Raw genomic sequence first — 17,523 nt, forward strand, 5'->3', positions numbered from 1 at the left:
CCCAGTATCATTACTAAACAGAATTCTGGTATATCAGGTTTAAAGGTCAATTATATTCTTACATTTAAGTGCAAAGGATGACATGTATGATTAGCAAGTTTCATTTTAAGGATATATGGAAACTATTTGCAGTTGTCATCTGTTTTATAACTAGCATGCTCCATGTCTTTCAGGTAAGTTACAGGGTTATGATGCAGCTTTGTGGACTCTATTCTCAGCCCATTCTAGCTGTCAAGGTACTTTGTGAAATGCGTCAACATGGTATCACCCCCAATGCCATCACTTATGGCTACTATAACCGAGCAGTTATGGAGAATAAGTGGACTCATTCTAACCTTTTTTGGAATAAACTCAGGTAATGGCATTGACTGTTATTATTCTTCAGTATTGTTAGAAATTCTGTGTGACTAATATGAATTGTAATTTAACTGCATTCTCATTCATAGTAGAATCAAGTCCTAGTGTGTGATTGGCATATTAATAGATAGATGATAGGAGACTTATATGAGGAGCTACCGGGAGAGATTGAGTGTAGAATAGCAAAAGGTGAGAGCAGATGAGGTGAGGGGAGTGGGTGAGGAATGGGATGAATTTAGGGAAGCAGTGATGGCATGTGCAAAGGATGCATGTAGCATGAGAAAGGTGGGAGGTGTGCAGATTATAAAGGGTAGTGAGTGGTGGGACAAAGAATTAAGATTGTTAGTGAAAGAGAAGAGAGAAGTGTTTACAAACTTATACCTCTGTAATTCGAACACTCATGTTTATCCCCTTTGCCTTTGTACAATGGCACTATGCATGCATTCCACCAATCCTGCAGCACTTCAACATGATCCATACATACATTGAATATCCTTAGCAACAAACCATCAACACAGTCACCCCCTTTTTCTATAAATTCCATTTCAGTACCATCCAAACCCGCTGCCTTGCCGGCTTTCATCTTCCACAAAGCTTTCACTACCTCTTCTCTGTTTACCAAACCAAACTCCCTGACCCTCACACTTCGCACACCACCCTCACCAAAACACTCTATATCTGCCACTCTATCATCAAACACATTCAACAAACCTTCAAAATATTCACTCCATCTCCTTCTCACTTCATCACTACTAATTATAACCTCCCCATAACCCCAATCACTGATGTTCCCATTTGTTCTCTTGTCTTATGCACTTTATTTACCTCCCTCCAAAATATCTTTTTATTCTCCCTAAAATTGAATGATACTCTCTCACCCCAACTCTCATTTGCCCTCTTTTTCACCTCTTGCACCTTTCTCTTGACCTCCTGCCGCTTTCTTTTAACATCTCCTAGTCATTTGCACCACTTTCCTACAAAAATCATCCAGACGCCTCTCTCTTCTCTTTCACTAACAATTTTACTTCTTCATCTCACCACTCACTACCCTTTCTAATCTGCCCAGCTCCTGCCTTTCTTATGCCACAAGCATCTTTTGCACAAGCCATCACTGCTTCCATAGATACATCCCATTCCTCCCCCATATATATATTATCCCTGGGAATAAGGGAGAAAGTATACTTCCCACATATTCTCTGTGTGTCGTAAGAGGCGACTAAAAAGTGAGGGAGCGGGGACTGAAAATCCTCCCTTACAGTAAATGTGAATAAGAGCAAGGTTATTAGGTTCAGTAGGGTTGAGGGACAAGTTAACTGGGATGTGATTTTGAATGGAGAAAAATTGGAGGAGTGAAGTGTTTTAGATATCTGGGAGTGGACTTAGCAACGAATGGAACCATGAAGCGGAAGTGAGTCACATGGTGGGAGGGGGAGAAGGTTCTGGGAGCAGTGAAGAATGTGTTGAAGGTAAGAACGTTATCTCAGAGAGCAAAAATGGGTATGTTTGAAGGAATAGTAGTACCATCAATATTATATGGTTGTGAGGCATGGGCTATAGATAGGGTTGTACGGAGGAGGGTGGATGTGTTTGAAATGTTTGAGGGGAGTATGTGGTGTGATGTGGTTTGATTAAGTAATGTAAGGGTAAGAGAGGTTTGGAAATAAAAAGAGTACGGTTGAGAGAGCAGAAGAGGGTGTGCTGAAATGGTTTGGACATACAGAGAGAATGAGTGAGGGTTCTGAACGTTCAGTACAGGAGGGTGAAAGGTGTGCAAGGAATAGAGTGAATTGGAACCATGTGGTTTACCGGGGTTGACATGCTGTCAGTGGACTGAACCAGGGCATGTGAAGTGTCTGGGATAAACCATGGAAAGGTGTTTGGGGCCTAGAAGTGGATAGAGAGCTGTTGTTTTGGTGCATTACACATGACAGCTAGAGACTGAGTGTGATTGAATGTGGCCTTTTATGTCTGTATTCCTTGTGCTACCTCACTGAAGCAGGGGGTGGCGATGCTGTTTTCCTGTGCGGCGGGATAGCAACAGGATTGGGTGAAGGCAAGCAAGTATGAATATGTACATGTGTATTTATGTAATGTCTGCATATGTTTCTGTATATGTATGTATAATCCTATGAGTCCACAGGGAAAATGAAACACGATAAGTTCCCAAGTGCACTCTCATGTTATAATCACATCTTTAGGGGAGATACAAGAGAGAAATATAATAGTCAGTTGATGTTCAATGAAGAGACATAACTAGGACGCCATTTGGTAAACATTTGATTGTCCAAGACAGACAATGAGGGTATCATAAACTTATGTGGAGAAGGAGGTGAATTGTTTACAAATTTTTCAGCTATAAAGTTATCCACTTTGTATTCACCTTCACTAATAAGGTGGGCAGATTAGAAAGGGTAGTGAGTGGTGGGATGAAGAAGTATGATTATTAGTGAAAGAGAAGATAGAGGCATTTGGACAATTTTTGCAGGGAAATAAGGCAAATGCATTATTTCCCTGTGAAAATTGTCCAAATCCCTCTCTCTTCTCTTTCACTAATGATCTTACTTCGTCATCCCACCACTCACTACCCTTTCTAATCTGCCCACCTCCCTTGCTTCTCATGCCACAAGCATCTTTTGCACAAGCCATCACTGCTTCCCTAAATACATCCCATTCCTCCCCCACTCCCCTTACGTCCTTTGTTCTCACCTTTTTCCATTCTGTACTCAGTCTCTCCTGGTACTTTCTCACACAAGTCTCCTTCCAAAGCTCACTTACTCGCACCACTCTCTTCACCCCAACATTCTCTCTTCTTTTCTGAAAACCTCTACAAATCTTTGCCTTCGCCTCCACAAGATAATGATCAGACATCCCTTCAGTTGCACCTCTCAGCATATTAACATCCAAAAGTCTCTCTTTCTTGCACCTATCAATTAACATGTAATCCAATAACGCTCTCTGGCCATCTCTGCTTCTTACATACGTATACTTATGTTTTTTTCTTTCTTTTTATTTTTTCTAGCTTTGTCGCTGTCTCCCGCGTTTGCGAGGTAGCGCAAGGAAACAGACGAAAGAAATGGCCCAACCCACCCCCATACACATGTATATACATACGTCCACACATGCAAATATACATACCTACACAGCTTTCCATGGTTTACCCCAGACGCTTCACATGCCCTGATTCAATCCACTGACAGCACGTCAACCCCGGTATACCACATTGATCCAATTCACTCTATTCCTTGCCCTCCTTTCACCCTCCTGCATGTTCAGGCCCTGATCACACAAAATCTTTTTCACTCCATCTTTCCACCTCCAATTTGGTCTCCCACTTCTCCTCGTTCCCTCCACCTCCAACACATATATCCTCTTGGTCAATCTTTCCTCACTCATTCTCTCCATGTGCCCAAACCATTTCAAAACACCCTCTTCTGCTCTCTCAACCACACTCTTTTTATTTCCACACATCTCTCTTACCCTTACGTTACTTACTCGATCAAACCACCTCACACCACACATTGTCCTCAAACATCTCATTTCCAGCACATCCATCCTCCTGCGCTCAACTCTATCCATAGCCCACGCCTCGCAACCATACAACATTGTTGGAACCACTATTCCTTCAAACATACCCATTTTTGCTTTCTGAGATAATGTTCTCGACTTCCACACATTCTTCAAGGCTCCCAGAATTTTCGCCCCCTCCCCCACCCTATGATCCACTTCCGCTTCCATGGTTCCATCCGCTGCCAGATCCACTCCCAGATATCTAAAACACTTTACTTCCTCCAGTCTTGCTCCATTCAAACTTACCTCCCAATTGACTTGACCCTCAACCCTACTGTACCTGATAACCTTGCTCTTATTCACATTTACTCTTAACTTTCTTCTTTCACACACTTTACCAAACTCAGTCACCAGCTTCTGCAGTTTCTCACCCAAATCAGCCACCAGCGCTGTATCATCAGCGAACAACAACTGACTCACTTCCCAAGCTCTCTCATCCCCAACAGACTTCATACTTGCCCCTCTTTCCAAAACTCTTGCATTTACCTCCCTAACAACCCCATCCATAAACAAATTAAACAACCATGGAGACATCACACACCCCTGCTGCAAACCTACATTCACTGAGAACCAATCACTTTCCTCTCTTCCTACACGTACACATACCTTACATCCTCGATAAAAACTTTTCACTGCTTCTAACAACTTGCCTCCCACACCATATATTCTTAATACCATTCCACAGAGCATCTCTATCAACCTATCATATGCCTCTGCCCAGATCCATAAATGCTACATACAAACCATTTGGGTTTTTATAAGTATTTTTCTCACGTACATTCTTCAAAGGCAAACTCATATCCACAATCCTCTACCACTTCTGAAACCACAGCTGCTCTTCCCCAATCTATGCTCAGTACATGCCTTACACCCTCTCATCAAGTGAGGCGCCTGCTGCGCAATAAATTGAGGAGCGGCCACTGTAAAGACGCAACAAACAGTGAACCCAGCAGTGAACCGAGATATGAAGCCGGAGCTCACTCAGACGGAGCCCCATAGCCTGTGGAGTTACAGGCGAGATGGCACTATGCCACGCATGGGGAGAGAGCGCGAGGCGGCTCCGAGGGCCAGCGAAGATACAAACAAAGACAGGTCAAAATACACGCGGAGTTCGGGAGCGGCGACAGGAACGGCAACGGGCGGGGGGGGGTCCAAAGCAGCGGCAAGGGCGCGGGCAGGGAGATCAAATCGACAGGCGATCGAAGCGCGACAAACAAGCGGACGGAGGGGGTCAATCAACACAAATGTCTAAATCGGCGAGGGGAGGGCAGGGCGGGGGAGGGGGCGGGGGACAGACAGGTCGGGAGAGGCCGATTCGCAAATCAACGGGAGGGGGAGCGGGCAGCGGGGGGGAGCTGGCGGAGCGGGGGGGTGTGCGCCGGGCGGGGCGGGCGAGACCACCAATATTAAGTGTGAATCATCTAATTATGGGGGTTCTGCTTTTCGGGGGGGGGAGGCGGGTCGGTGGTACTGGGGCGCGGGGCGGTGTGCGCAGGGACGCAGAGCACTGAGAGGAGTGTCGGGGGGAGGTCGAGAGTGTCGGAAGAGATCAATGGGGGTCCGGGTGACGTAGTGGGACGAGTCGAGAGGAGCGGGAGCGCGGCGGGCGGGGGAGGTACGAGGGGGATGGTGGTTTGTTCGTCGGGGCTGCGGCGTTTGATTGGGGAGGAGCGGGTTTCGAACTTCGGTGTGTGAGTAGGTAGTGTAGGCTGTGAGGGGAGGGGGAGTAAGTGGATTTGAGTTGCGCTGGGGGAGTTGTTGGACGTGTTGGGGAGGGGGTTAATAGATCATTAAGCTAACATCTAAATTTGGTGGTGGTGTTCTGGGGGGGGGGGTTATGTGGGGGGGTGGTGGGGGGGGGGGGCGGGGGGGGGGAGTGAGGGTGTGGGGGGGGGGGGGGGGGGGAGGGGTGAGGTTGTTGTTCGTGTGGTTGGTGCATAGAATTCAGTTGAGGCGAAACCATGACTAGAGTTCATCCTATAACGCTAAGCCCGAGATTTCTAGGAGTAAAGTTACATTGTGTCCATCGTGCGTCCCGTAATAATGTATGGGGTATGTGAGAAATACATGATAGCGTCGGCTGACCGTGTGTCATAAGTCCAGGCGTCAATACTCATGCGGCGCTTTTGTGATGAGTTCTGTTGCTTTTCTTCTCTGCAGAAAGCGTTGTATAGAGATGCGACTCGTCAGTACGTGGTGCTGTTTTAGGTCGAGAATAGGTCTTAGAAGTGGTTGATGCCCGATACCGCACGTGCGTTATCTGTGTGGTGGCAGGCAGAGTCTGCCGTAGCAGTCGGGGGAGCGGGACCGTTAGAACCTCTGGGTCCACGTCGCGAGGAGTTGCGTAAGTGGCCACATCGGCGATCAGAATCATGCGAAATACGCACGAAAACGCAGAAGCCGTATTTTCTAGAAGTTCGCGCCGGGTCGCGATCGTTCCAGTAGACTCAGAGAGAATCTCTGAGCTGGACGATAAGTGTGTATATTTGGAAGCGAATCGGTGGGGGTACCGTGTGCCCCAATTTTGGTGTGCCGGGGCGCGCGGAAGGGTGTGCACTAAGTGCCCGATTGGTTTCTTAGATTTTTCCGGTTTAGTAGATAGATCGTGCATATTCTGTGGGGTATGAGGGTTTAGCGGGTCTGTGTGTATTTGAGGTAAAAGGCTCGTAAGGGGCGCACAGTAGGAGGCTGAACCAGGACCCTGTAGGAGTCAGCACATTGAAGTGACTTTAAGGCGTTAATCAGCTTGTATACTGATCTCCTATGTTGTGTGTGTTGCGCGCAGGGTGTGTATGGAGCAGACGACGATGAGATGGCTCACTCGACAGGTAGCAGCCCTGTTTAGGTTGTTTTGGCTATGCACGGGCCGACAGTATGATAACTTCGCACGTCTATTTGTTGCAGGGCAAATTCACTGTCGCCATGTCACAGATAGGAGACTTGATAGCGTCGGTGTCGGTTGATGTGTGAGAGAGCCGTTCGAGGAATCTAACTATGACTAGCATTTCTTCTCGCACGTGCACCCAAAACAATGTGCTACCGCCATGAGAACATTATTCTTCGATAGGCTCTGATAAGATATTATCAATATATTTACCTACCATATGTAGAGAGGCGCAGCGAGTGCCAGATGCTCTCTTCCGGTCGACGTTGTTACGAGTGGTTGTACACCATGTATCTATGACGAGAGATTACTATTCTTTGACACTCATGACGTCACTTAGATGATCCTCGGCCCCTACTGGCGACGCCCGGTGTGAGAGTTTCAAGAGTAGCGTGATGCTAGCGTCTTTTACCCTGGATTGTTGCGTCGAGCATATTGCCAGCTGCCCAGTAATGCTCCGGCGATCGGGTATACTATACCAGCGCTTTAGGTGTACAGTTATCCTATTTCCCGAAGACCGTACTTGCTATGCTCCCGCTGTCATTGAGGCACAGTCGTTCCGGCGACACCAGGTGAGTGCATTCGTTTTAGAATCTATTATCTGATGGGGAATTATTTGTTTGTGTTTTTTTGGGGGACGGGGGTAGGGCACAAAGGGATGCCAGGTTCCGTTAGTTCCTATCAAGTGGACATGACGGATTACCTAATATCTCCGAGTTTTTATATATATTGGTGTCTCATCGTGAGGAGTCAGAGAGCGGGCAGGTTCCTTAGCGGGTGCAGGATATTAGGTGAGCACCATTGCCTCTTAGCGAACCTTGCGTTAGGTGATAGGAAAGATGCCCGCTGCCCTGGCGGTTGGGGGAGGGGGGTTGAGTCGACCGTTCGGTTTCGTGTGGATAGTTCGCTCGCGTCCCGCATTAAGAGGAAGTGAAAAAATAGGCTGAAGTGGGAGAGGGTAGAGGTATTGTGGCATATAGGCCCCACAGCTTGTCGCTGGGTACCCCCTTATACATGATGGCACCTGCGAGCGACAACGGAATAATCGTGAAGTAGGATAGATAGTTGATATATGCATTCCCTGTGGGCGCTCATCTGTATCCTGATGCACCTCTACACAGGATACACAATGATTATGATATATAAGGAGGAGAATAAATTAATAATAAGTAGTTGATGTTATTTATTATACTTTGTCGCTGTCTCCCCCGCTGTTCGAGTAATAAGAATAATAATAATAAATAATATAAATTTTTTTTTTTTTTTTTTTTTTGCTTTGGTCGCTTCTCCCTGCTTGGCGAGTAGCGCAAGGAAAGACGAAAGAAATGGTCCCATCCCTCCCCCTACACATGTATATACATACGTCCACACACGCAAATATACATACCTACACAGCTTTCCTGATGACGCCCAAAGCTTCACAGCCCTGATTTCAATCCCTGACAGCAGACAAACCCGGTATACCCAACATCGCTCCAACTTCACTCTATTCCTTGCCCTCCTTTCCTCTCCTGCATGTTCAGGCCCCGATCACACACAATCTTTTTCTCCACTCATCTTTCCACCTCCCAATTTGGTCTCCCTCTTCTCCTCGTTCCCTCCACCTCCGACCCATATATCCTCTTGGTCAACCTTTTTCTCACTCATTCTTTCCATGTGCCCAAACCATTTCAAAACACCCTCTTCTGCTCTCTCAACCACGCTCCTTTTATTTCCACACATCTCTCTTACCCTTACGTTACTTACTCGATCAAACCACCTCACACCACACATTGTCCTCAAACATCTCATTTCCAGCACATCCATCCTCCTGCGCACCACTCTATCCATAGCCCACGCCTCGCAACCATACAACATTGTTGGAACCACTATTCCTTCAAACATACCCATTTTTGCTTTCCGAGATAATGTTCTCGACTTCCACACATTCTTCAAGGCTCCCAGAATTTTCGCCCCCTCCCCCACCCTATGATCCACTTCCGCTTCCATGGTTCCATCCGCTGCCAGATCCACTCCCAGATATCTAAAACACTTTACTTCCTCCAGTTTTTCTCCATTCAAATCACCTCCCAATTTACTTGACCCTCAACCCTACTGTACCTAATAACCTTGCTCTTATTCACATTTACTCTTAACTTTCTTCTTTCACACACTTTACCAAACTCAGTCACCAGCTTCTGCAGTTTCTCACATGAATCAGCCACCAGTGCTGTATCATCAGCGAACAACAACTGACTCACTTCCCAAGCTCTCTCATCCCCAACAGACTTCATACTTGCCCCTCTTTCCAAAACTCTTGCATTCACCTCCCTAACAACCCCATCCATAAACAAATTAAACAACCATGGAGACATCACACACCCCTGCCGCAAACCTACATTCACTGAGAACCAATCACTTTCCTCTCTTCCTACACGTACACATGCCTTACATCCTCGATAAAAACTTTTCACTGCTTCTAACAACTTGCCTCCCACACCATATATTCTTAATACCTTCCACAGAGCATCTCTATCAACTCTATCATATGCCTTCTCCAGATCCATAAATGCTACATACAAATCCATTTGCTTTTCTAAGTATTTCTCACATACATTCTTCAAAGCAAACACCTGATCCACACATCCTCTACCACTTCTGAAACCACACTGCTCTTCCCCAATCTGATGCTCTGTACATGCCTTCACCCTCTCAATCAATACCCTCCCATATAATTTGCCAGGAATACTCAACAAACTTATACCTCTGTAATTTGAGCACTCACCCTTATCCCCTTTGCCTTTGTACAGTGGCACTATCCACGCATTCCGCCAATCCTCAGGCACCTCACCATGAGTCATACATACATTAAATAACCTTACAAACCAGTCAACAATACAGTCACCCCCTTTTTTAATAAATTCCACTGCAATACCATCCATTCCTGCTGCCTTGCCGGCTTTCATCTTCCGCAAAGCTTTTACTACCTCTTCTCTGTTTACCAAATCATTTTCCCTAACCCTCGCACTTTGCACACCACCTCGACCAAAACACCCTATATCTGCCACTCTATCATCAAACCCATTCAACAAACCTTCAAAATACTCACTCCATCTCCTTCTCACATCACCACTATTTGTTATCACCTCCCCATTTGCGCCCTTCACTGAAGTTCCCATTTGCTCCCACATTCGTTCACACTCAGTCTCTCGGTGTCATGTATAATGCACTGAAACCACAGCTCCCTTTCCACATCCTGGCCTGTTTACCCCAGACGCTTCACATGCCCTGTTTCAATCCATTGACAGCATGTCGACCCCGGTATACCACATCATTCCAATTCACTCTATTCCTTGCACGCCTTTCACCCTCCTGCATGTTCAGGCCCCGATCACCCAAAATCTTTTTCACTCCATCTTTCCACCTCCAATTTGGTCTCCCACTTCTCGTTCCCTCCACCTCTGACTCATATATCCTCTTGGTCAGTGTTTCCTTACTCATTCTTTCCATGTGACCAAACCATTTCAAAACACCCTCTTCTGCTATCTCAACCACACTCTTTTTATTACCACACATCTCTCTTACCCTATTATTACTTACTTGATCAAACCACCTCACACCACATATTGTCCTCAAATAAGTTTTAAGGTTATATCAGGAGAGTTGATAAGTCTTGTTGCTGTAGACTCATCTGTCAAGTATGTAGAGCTGAAACCCTCCCAGATGTGAAAGCAAATGCTCCATAAATGGATGAATCAATCCTTTGTGTAATTGTAGCAGCTTTTCAGAAGACGAAATTTCATTACTTTTTAGGAACTTGCAGTTTCCCAGTGTGAAGGATTAGTGAGACCTTTTGTTTCTGGCACTACTTTGCTAAAGCTAGGAAACAGCAAACAGATATGAAAGCTAGAAAGACTTAGTCTTTAATCCTTTAAGAGTCCTGCCTATGAACACCCTCAGTGCCCTGAGTAATTTCTTTATTCATATGTTCTTCCTCTTTTTTCTCATCCAAGATGGGAGTGATTGGGCCTGTTCTGCCCTTGCCTTGCAGATCACTCTAAGGAGAAAAAAAATGGGAAGGGGTCATATTTTATGGTCATATTAGATGTTTGAGGACAATGTGTGGTGTGAGGTGGTTTGATCGAGTGAGTAACGTAAGGGTAAGAGAGATGTGTGGAAATAAAAAGAGCGTGGTTGAGAGAGCAGAAGAGGGTGTTTTGAAGTGGTTTGGGCACATGGAGAGAATGAGTGAGGAAAGATTGACCAAGAGGATATATGTGTCGGAGGTGGAGGGAACAAGGAGAAGAGGGAGACCAAATTGGAGGTGGAAAGATGGAGTGAAAAAGATTTTGTGTGATCGGGGCCTGAACATGCAGGAGGGTGAAAGAAGGGCAAGGAACAGAGTGAATTGGAGCGATGTGGTATACCGGGGCTGACGTGCTGTCAGTGGATTGAATCAAGGCATGTGAAGCGTCTGGGGTAAACCATGGAAAGCTGTGTAGGTATGTATATTTGCGTGTGTGGACGTATGTATATACCATGTGTATGGGGGGGGGTTTGGGGCCATTTTCTTTCGTCCTGTTTCCCTTGCTCTAAACCGTCGCAAAACCGCGGGAGACAGCGACAAAGTATAAGAAAAAAAAAAAAAAAATTAGTAGAGCTGATAAGTCCAATTCCTGTAGAATCATTTGTCAAGTATGTAGAGCTAAAACCATCCCAGATGTGAAAGCAAGTGCTCCATAAGTGGATGAATCAGTCCTTTGTGTGATTGGAGCAGCTTTTAAGAAGACGAACTTTCACTACTTTTTAGAAACACAGTTTCCCTTTAGAAAGGATTATCTGTGTTTGTAATGTGGGGCTCTAAAACATATGGCATGTTGATACCAAGAATGTTTATTAAGTTAAGTGGTGGAATTATAGAGCCTTAGAGAGTCATATCTATAAACACCTACAGTGCTCAAGAGTAATTTCTTCACTCATTTTCTCTTCCTCTTTTTCTAACCCAAGATGTTAGTGATGAGTTAAGGGGCCCTGGGTGCTGGGCCCTTGCGCTATTGTGGCGCGCCGCCCCAAAAACATGATACTGGGGCTAAAGGACAAGAAAACTGAAGTGGGTATGGGTTCCGATGATTTAAGGGTCAGATTTGGGAGAGGTCGATAGGGAGGTCCAAATGTTAATGGTTGTATAGTGCGTAACGCAGTCAAGTATGTAGGAGCGAAAACCGATCCCAGAATGTGAAAGCAAAGTGTAGTCCATGAAGACGAATCATCCTTTGAGTAAGTGGAACACATTTCCAGTAAACAAGCTTTACAGTCGACTGTGGTTGTAGGGAACTCCCAGTTTTCCCCGGCATCGGAAAGTGAATTAGCGTTTTTATTGTGTATTCATGGGAGTTTCTAAAGAAAAACAAAGAATGAGATAATAGAGTATTATGAGTGATAGATAGGAAGGGTATAGTGTAGGATTTGCTCATCCACAGGCACTCACCATGATTTATACAGACATAAAGAACCGTACCAACAAATCGAAGCCGGAATAACAGTCACCCGCGACCGCCGTCCGCGTTTTTTATAATAAATTCGCACTGCACATTAACCATCCAGATCCTGGCTGCCTTGCGGCTTTCATCTTCCGCAAAGCCTTTACTACCTCTTCACTGTTTACCAAATCATGTTTCCCTAACACCCTCCCACTTGCACACGCGGCCGCTCGTGAGCCAAAACACCCCATATGGTGCTGCCACTCGTGTCGATCAGGACGGCATTCGAACACACCTTCAAAATGACTCATTCCATCGCCTTGCTCAGCATGCAGCCACGGTCACTATTAGTAACACCAACCCATATATAGCGGCCCAGTCACGTGGAAGTTTCCCATGTGCTCCCTGTTGTCCTATAACGCCACTTGTATTACTCTCCTTGCCAGAACATCTTATTAATCTCCCTAAAATTTACGTGATGAGGTGACGGCGGCCACCGGCCGAGACGAGCTCTCATGTTGCCCTTTTTTTTTTCACCTACGGGTAAGTGTGAGTCAGGTGTTAGTTCTCTGCAATACAGCCGGGTGCTGATTCATGGAGAAACTCAGAACGGGGGGGGGACTGGATTGTGGGTAAAGTGTTGAAGGAAAGAAAAGTTATGATGAAGGGTGAATAAGAGCAAGTTAGAGTGACAGTAGGGGCCGAGGCAAGTCAATTGGAGTGATTGAATGAAAAAAGCTAGGATGTAGACGTGTGTGGTTTATAGATATCTGGGAGTGTGATCATCAGCGGATGGAACCATGGTAACGGAATAGGCATAGGGTGGGGGAGGCGGAAAATTTTGGAGCCTGTGAAGAAATGTTGAAGTCAAACATTATCTCGAAAGCAAAAATGGGGATGGTTAAGAATAGTGTTCCACAATGTGTATGTTCGAGCTGGCTTTGGATAGAGTTGTGCGCAAGGAATGGTGCTGGACATGAATGTTTTGAGGACAATGTTGGTGTGAGGTGTTTGATCGAGTAAGTAACTAAAGGGTAAGAAGAGATGTGTGGAAATAAAAAGAGCGTTGGTTGAAGAGCAAAAGGGAGTTTGAAATGGTTTTTGGGGCACATGGAAAATGAGAGAGGAAATATTGCCCAGAGGAATATGTGTCGGAGGTGAGGACCGAGTAAAGAGGGAGACCAAATTGGAGGGGAAGATGGAGTAAACCGATTTTGTGTGATCGGAGCCTGAACATGGGCAGGAGGGGTGAAAGGAGGCAAGGAAAGCGTGAATTGGAGCGATGTGGGATACAGGGTTGACGTGCTGTCATGGATTGAATCTCGGGCATTGAAGCGTCTGGGGTAAACCATGGAAACTGTGTAGGTAGGTAATGTTGCGTGTGTGGATGTTGGTAATGTCCAATGTGTATGGGGGGGGGGTTGGGCCATTTCTTTCCCGTCTGTTTCCCTTTGCCTAACCGCGCAGAGCGCGGGAAGACAGCGACAAATATAAAAAAAAAAAAAAAAAAAAAATATTTCTCATATGTATAGTATATGTTTTGTGTTGGTTGTGTGTATATTGCATAGTATGTGTATTGTGTGTATGTAGTGTAATATGTATATTTTTTTTTTTTTTTTTTTTTTATACATTGTCGCTGCTCCCCGCATTTTGCGCGGTCGCGCACGGAAACAGACAAAGAAATGGCCCCCAAACCCCCCCCCCACCCCCATACACATGATATACATACGTTCCACACATGCAAATATAACATACCTACACAGCTTTCCATGGTCTTAACCCCAGAACGCTTCACATGCCTTGAGTCAAGCCACGACAGCACTCAGCCCCGGTATACCACATCGCTCCAAAGCACTCTATTCCTTGCCCTCCTTTCACCCTCCTGCATGTTCAGGCCCCGATCACACAAAATCTTTTTCACTCCATCTTTTTTCCACCTCCAATTTGGTCTCCTCTTCACCTCGTTCCCTCCCACCTCCGCCACATATATCCTCTTGGTCAATCTTTCCTCACTCATTCTCTCCATGTGCCCAAACCACTTCAAAACACCCTCTTCTGCTCTCTCAACCACGCTCTTTTATTTCCACACATCTCTCTTACCCTTACGTTACTCACTCGATCAAACCACCTCACACCACACATTGTCCTCAAACATCTCATTTCCAGCACATCCATCCTCCTGCGCACAACTCTATCCATAGCCCACGCCTCGCAACCATACAACATTGTTGGAACCACTATTCCTTCAAACATACCCATTTTTGCTTTCCGAGATAATGTTCTCGACTTCCACACATTCTTCAAGGCTCCCAGAATTTTCGCCCCCTCCCCCACCCTATGATCCACTTCCGCTTCCATGGTTCCATCCGCTGCCAGATCCACTCCCAGATATCTAAAACACTTCACTTCCTCCAGTTTTTCTCCATTCAAACTCACCTCCCAATTGACTTGACCCTCAACCCTACTGTACCTAATAACCTTGCTCTTATTCACATTTACTCTTAACTTTCTTCTTCCACACACTTTACCAAACTCAGTCACCAGCTTCTGCAGTTTCTCACAGAATCAGCCACACGCTGTATCATCAGCGAACAACAACGGACCACTCCCAAGCTCTCTCAGCCCCAACAACTTCACTACTTGCCCCTCTTTCCAAAACTCTTGCATTTTACCTCCCTAACTAACCCCATCCATAAACAAAATTAAACAACATGGAGACATCCACGCACCCACTGCCCAAACCGACATTCACTGAGAACCAATCACTTTCCGTCTCTCCTACACGTACACATGCCTTACAGGCCTCGATAAAAACTTTTCACTGCGTCTAACAACGGGTTTCCTCCCACACCATATATTCTAATACCTTCCACAGAAGCAGCGCTAGCAACTCTATCATATGCCGTCTCCAGACCATAAAGCACATAACAAATCCATTTGCTGTTCTAAGTATTTCTCACATACATATATATCCGGGGGGATAGGGGTGAAATAATACTTTCCACATATTCCTCGCTGCGTAGATAGGCGAACGAAGGGGACGGAAGCGGGGGCCAGATAATACGCCCCTCCTTGTATTAACTTTCTAAAATGGGAAACAGAAGAAGGATCCAACGCGGGGATGCTCATTCCTCCTCGAGTCTCAGAGTTGGGGTGCCTAAAATGTGTTGGATGTAAACCCAGATGGAAAAAGGAGAGATAGGTTATATGTTTGAGAAAGGAACCGGGATGTTTTGGCTCTGAGTGAAACGAACTCAAGGGTAAAGGGCAGATTGGTTTGGAATGTCTGGGGAGTTAAGTCAGGGGTAAGTGAGAGACAAGAGCAAGGAAGGAGTAGCAATACTCCCTGAGTGGGACAGGAGTTGGGAGTAGGAGTAGTAGAGTGTAAGAAAGAAAGGGTATCGGGGCTGGATTAGGATATCGGGTTAAAAACGCAGGAAAGGTTGATGATGGAGAGGGAGTGGGTGAGTTTATTGGTGCATATGCACCGGCAATAGAACGAAGGATGCAGAGACGTGGGCGGCAGAGTTAGGGATATTGGGAGCAGCGTGAATGAGGTGTGTGTAGTGTGTTTTGATGCACGAGACCGGTTATAGTGAATGGGGGATGAGTGTGAGTTGCAAAGGTGAGTAATGTGGCAGTTGAGGTGAATATTGGTATACATGGGGTGTTCAGTGTTTAAATGGGAAGAAGCTGATCGAGGCTTTGTAGGATTTATGTAGCTGAACAGAAGAGACGGCAATGATTGGAAATACCTGTTTAAAAAGCGAGAATAGTGAACAAAATGAAAAGTGACGTTGATGTAGGTTGAGGGGCTAGTAATGGTGGCCATGAGAGCGTAGATTGGTGAAGAACTAAAATATAAGATTAACAGGCGGGGCGGCCAGAGTGAGAGAGCTTTATGTGGGAGCGAGGGGTTGGTGGGTGGGGAGACAAAGAGGCTAGGAGTGGTGCAACTGGGGAGGGAATGTCGGATCATGTAGGCGGGTAGTGTGAGTGCTAAGGGTTAAGAAGATTTGGAAATGGTGTTATGTGCAGCAAAGAGAAGAGTGAAGGTGGTATGTGGGGTGGGAGAGAGGGGATGTGAGAGGTATGGTGTAGGCTTGGAGAATGAGACCGGTGGAGAAGGAGACGCAGAGAAAGACTGGATAACAAGAAGGGAAAAAGGTGAGAAACAATAGTAAGTAAGGGGAGTGTGGTGAGGTAGAATGTTATGTCTGGGTGTAGGGAGAGAGTCAGTGAGTGGAGTGCGCGAAAAATTCTTAGGCAGTGAGAAGAGTTGGGAGTGGGTTTTTGATTAGAGAAGGGAGGGATGTGGGAGTTAAGGAAGTAATTGAGTATTAGGATAGAGAAAAGAGGCATTTGGACGATTTTTTGCAGAAAAAAAGGCAAGTGAGTGGAGATGTATAAAAGAAAAGACAGGAGGTCAAGAGAAACGGTGCAATAGGTGAAAAGAAGGCAAATGAAGTTGGTAGAGAGTATCATTAAATTGTGTAGGGAGATAAAATGAAGTTCAGGAAGCAGGTAAAAAAAGTCGTAAGACAAGGGAGCAAATGGGAACTTCAGGGAAGGGCGCAATGGGAGGAGTGAAAACAAGTAGTGGAGTGAGAGGGAGATGAGTTGAGTATTTTGAAGTATATGTTGAATTGTTTGATGATCGATGACAATATAGGTGTTTTGGTCGAGGTGGTGTGCAAAAGTGGAAGGGTTAGGGAAATGATTTGGTAAACAGAGAAGGTGGTAGTGAAAGCTTTGCGGAGATGAATGCCGGCAGGAGGCTAGCAGGGTTTGGATGGTATTGCAGTTGTATTTATTAAAAAAGGGGTGACAGTATTTGTTAACTGGTTGGTACTGGTTATTTGCAGGGTAATGGAGAGACTCATGGTGAGGTGCGAGGAGTGGCGCACATGCGTGCATAGTGCCATTTACTAAAGGCAAAGGGAAAAGTGAGTTGCTGGCAAATTACGCGGCTGGTGCTTAGAGTTAAGGGTATACAGGATAATACGCCGGTGGGACAAAGGATTTAAATGGTGTAGTGGTAATTGATTGAGAGGGTGAAAAGATGTACAGAGCCATCAATTGGGGTGAATAGCAGTGGGGTTCAGCGTGGTAGAGTGCTAGTGGTGGATCGTAGGAGGGTGTTTGCTTTGAAGAATGTATGAAGAAATACTTAAGAAAAGCAAATGGATTTGTATGTTAGCAATTATGGATCTGGAGAAGGCATATGATAGAGTTGATAGAGGATCTCTGTGAAGG

At 45.7% G+C, this 17,523-nt stretch overlaps 1 protein-coding gene across 6 annotated transcripts in view; it reads left to right on the plus strand.

Annotated features, from left to right (window-relative positions):
• Crag (DENN domain-containing protein Crag) overlaps positions 1 to 17,523 on the plus strand; it is a 346,089-nt gene that overhangs the window by 126,158 nt on the left and 202,408 nt on the right. For all 6 annotated transcript variants that reach the window (XM_071666294.1, XM_071666290.1, XM_071666288.1 and 3 more), the window contains one exon: positions 174 to 355. In XM_071666294.1, the coding sequence (XP_071522395.1) occupies positions 174 to 355 (182 nt within the window). The remainder of the gene's footprint in view (positions 1 to 173; positions 356 to 17,523) is intronic.

The sequence above is a fragment of the Panulirus ornatus genome, chromosome 11, assembly GCF_036320965.1.
Source record: "Panulirus ornatus isolate Po-2019 chromosome 11, ASM3632096v1, whole genome shotgun sequence".
NCBI classification, from domain to species: domain Eukaryota; kingdom Metazoa; phylum Arthropoda; class Malacostraca; order Decapoda; family Palinuridae; genus Panulirus; species Panulirus ornatus.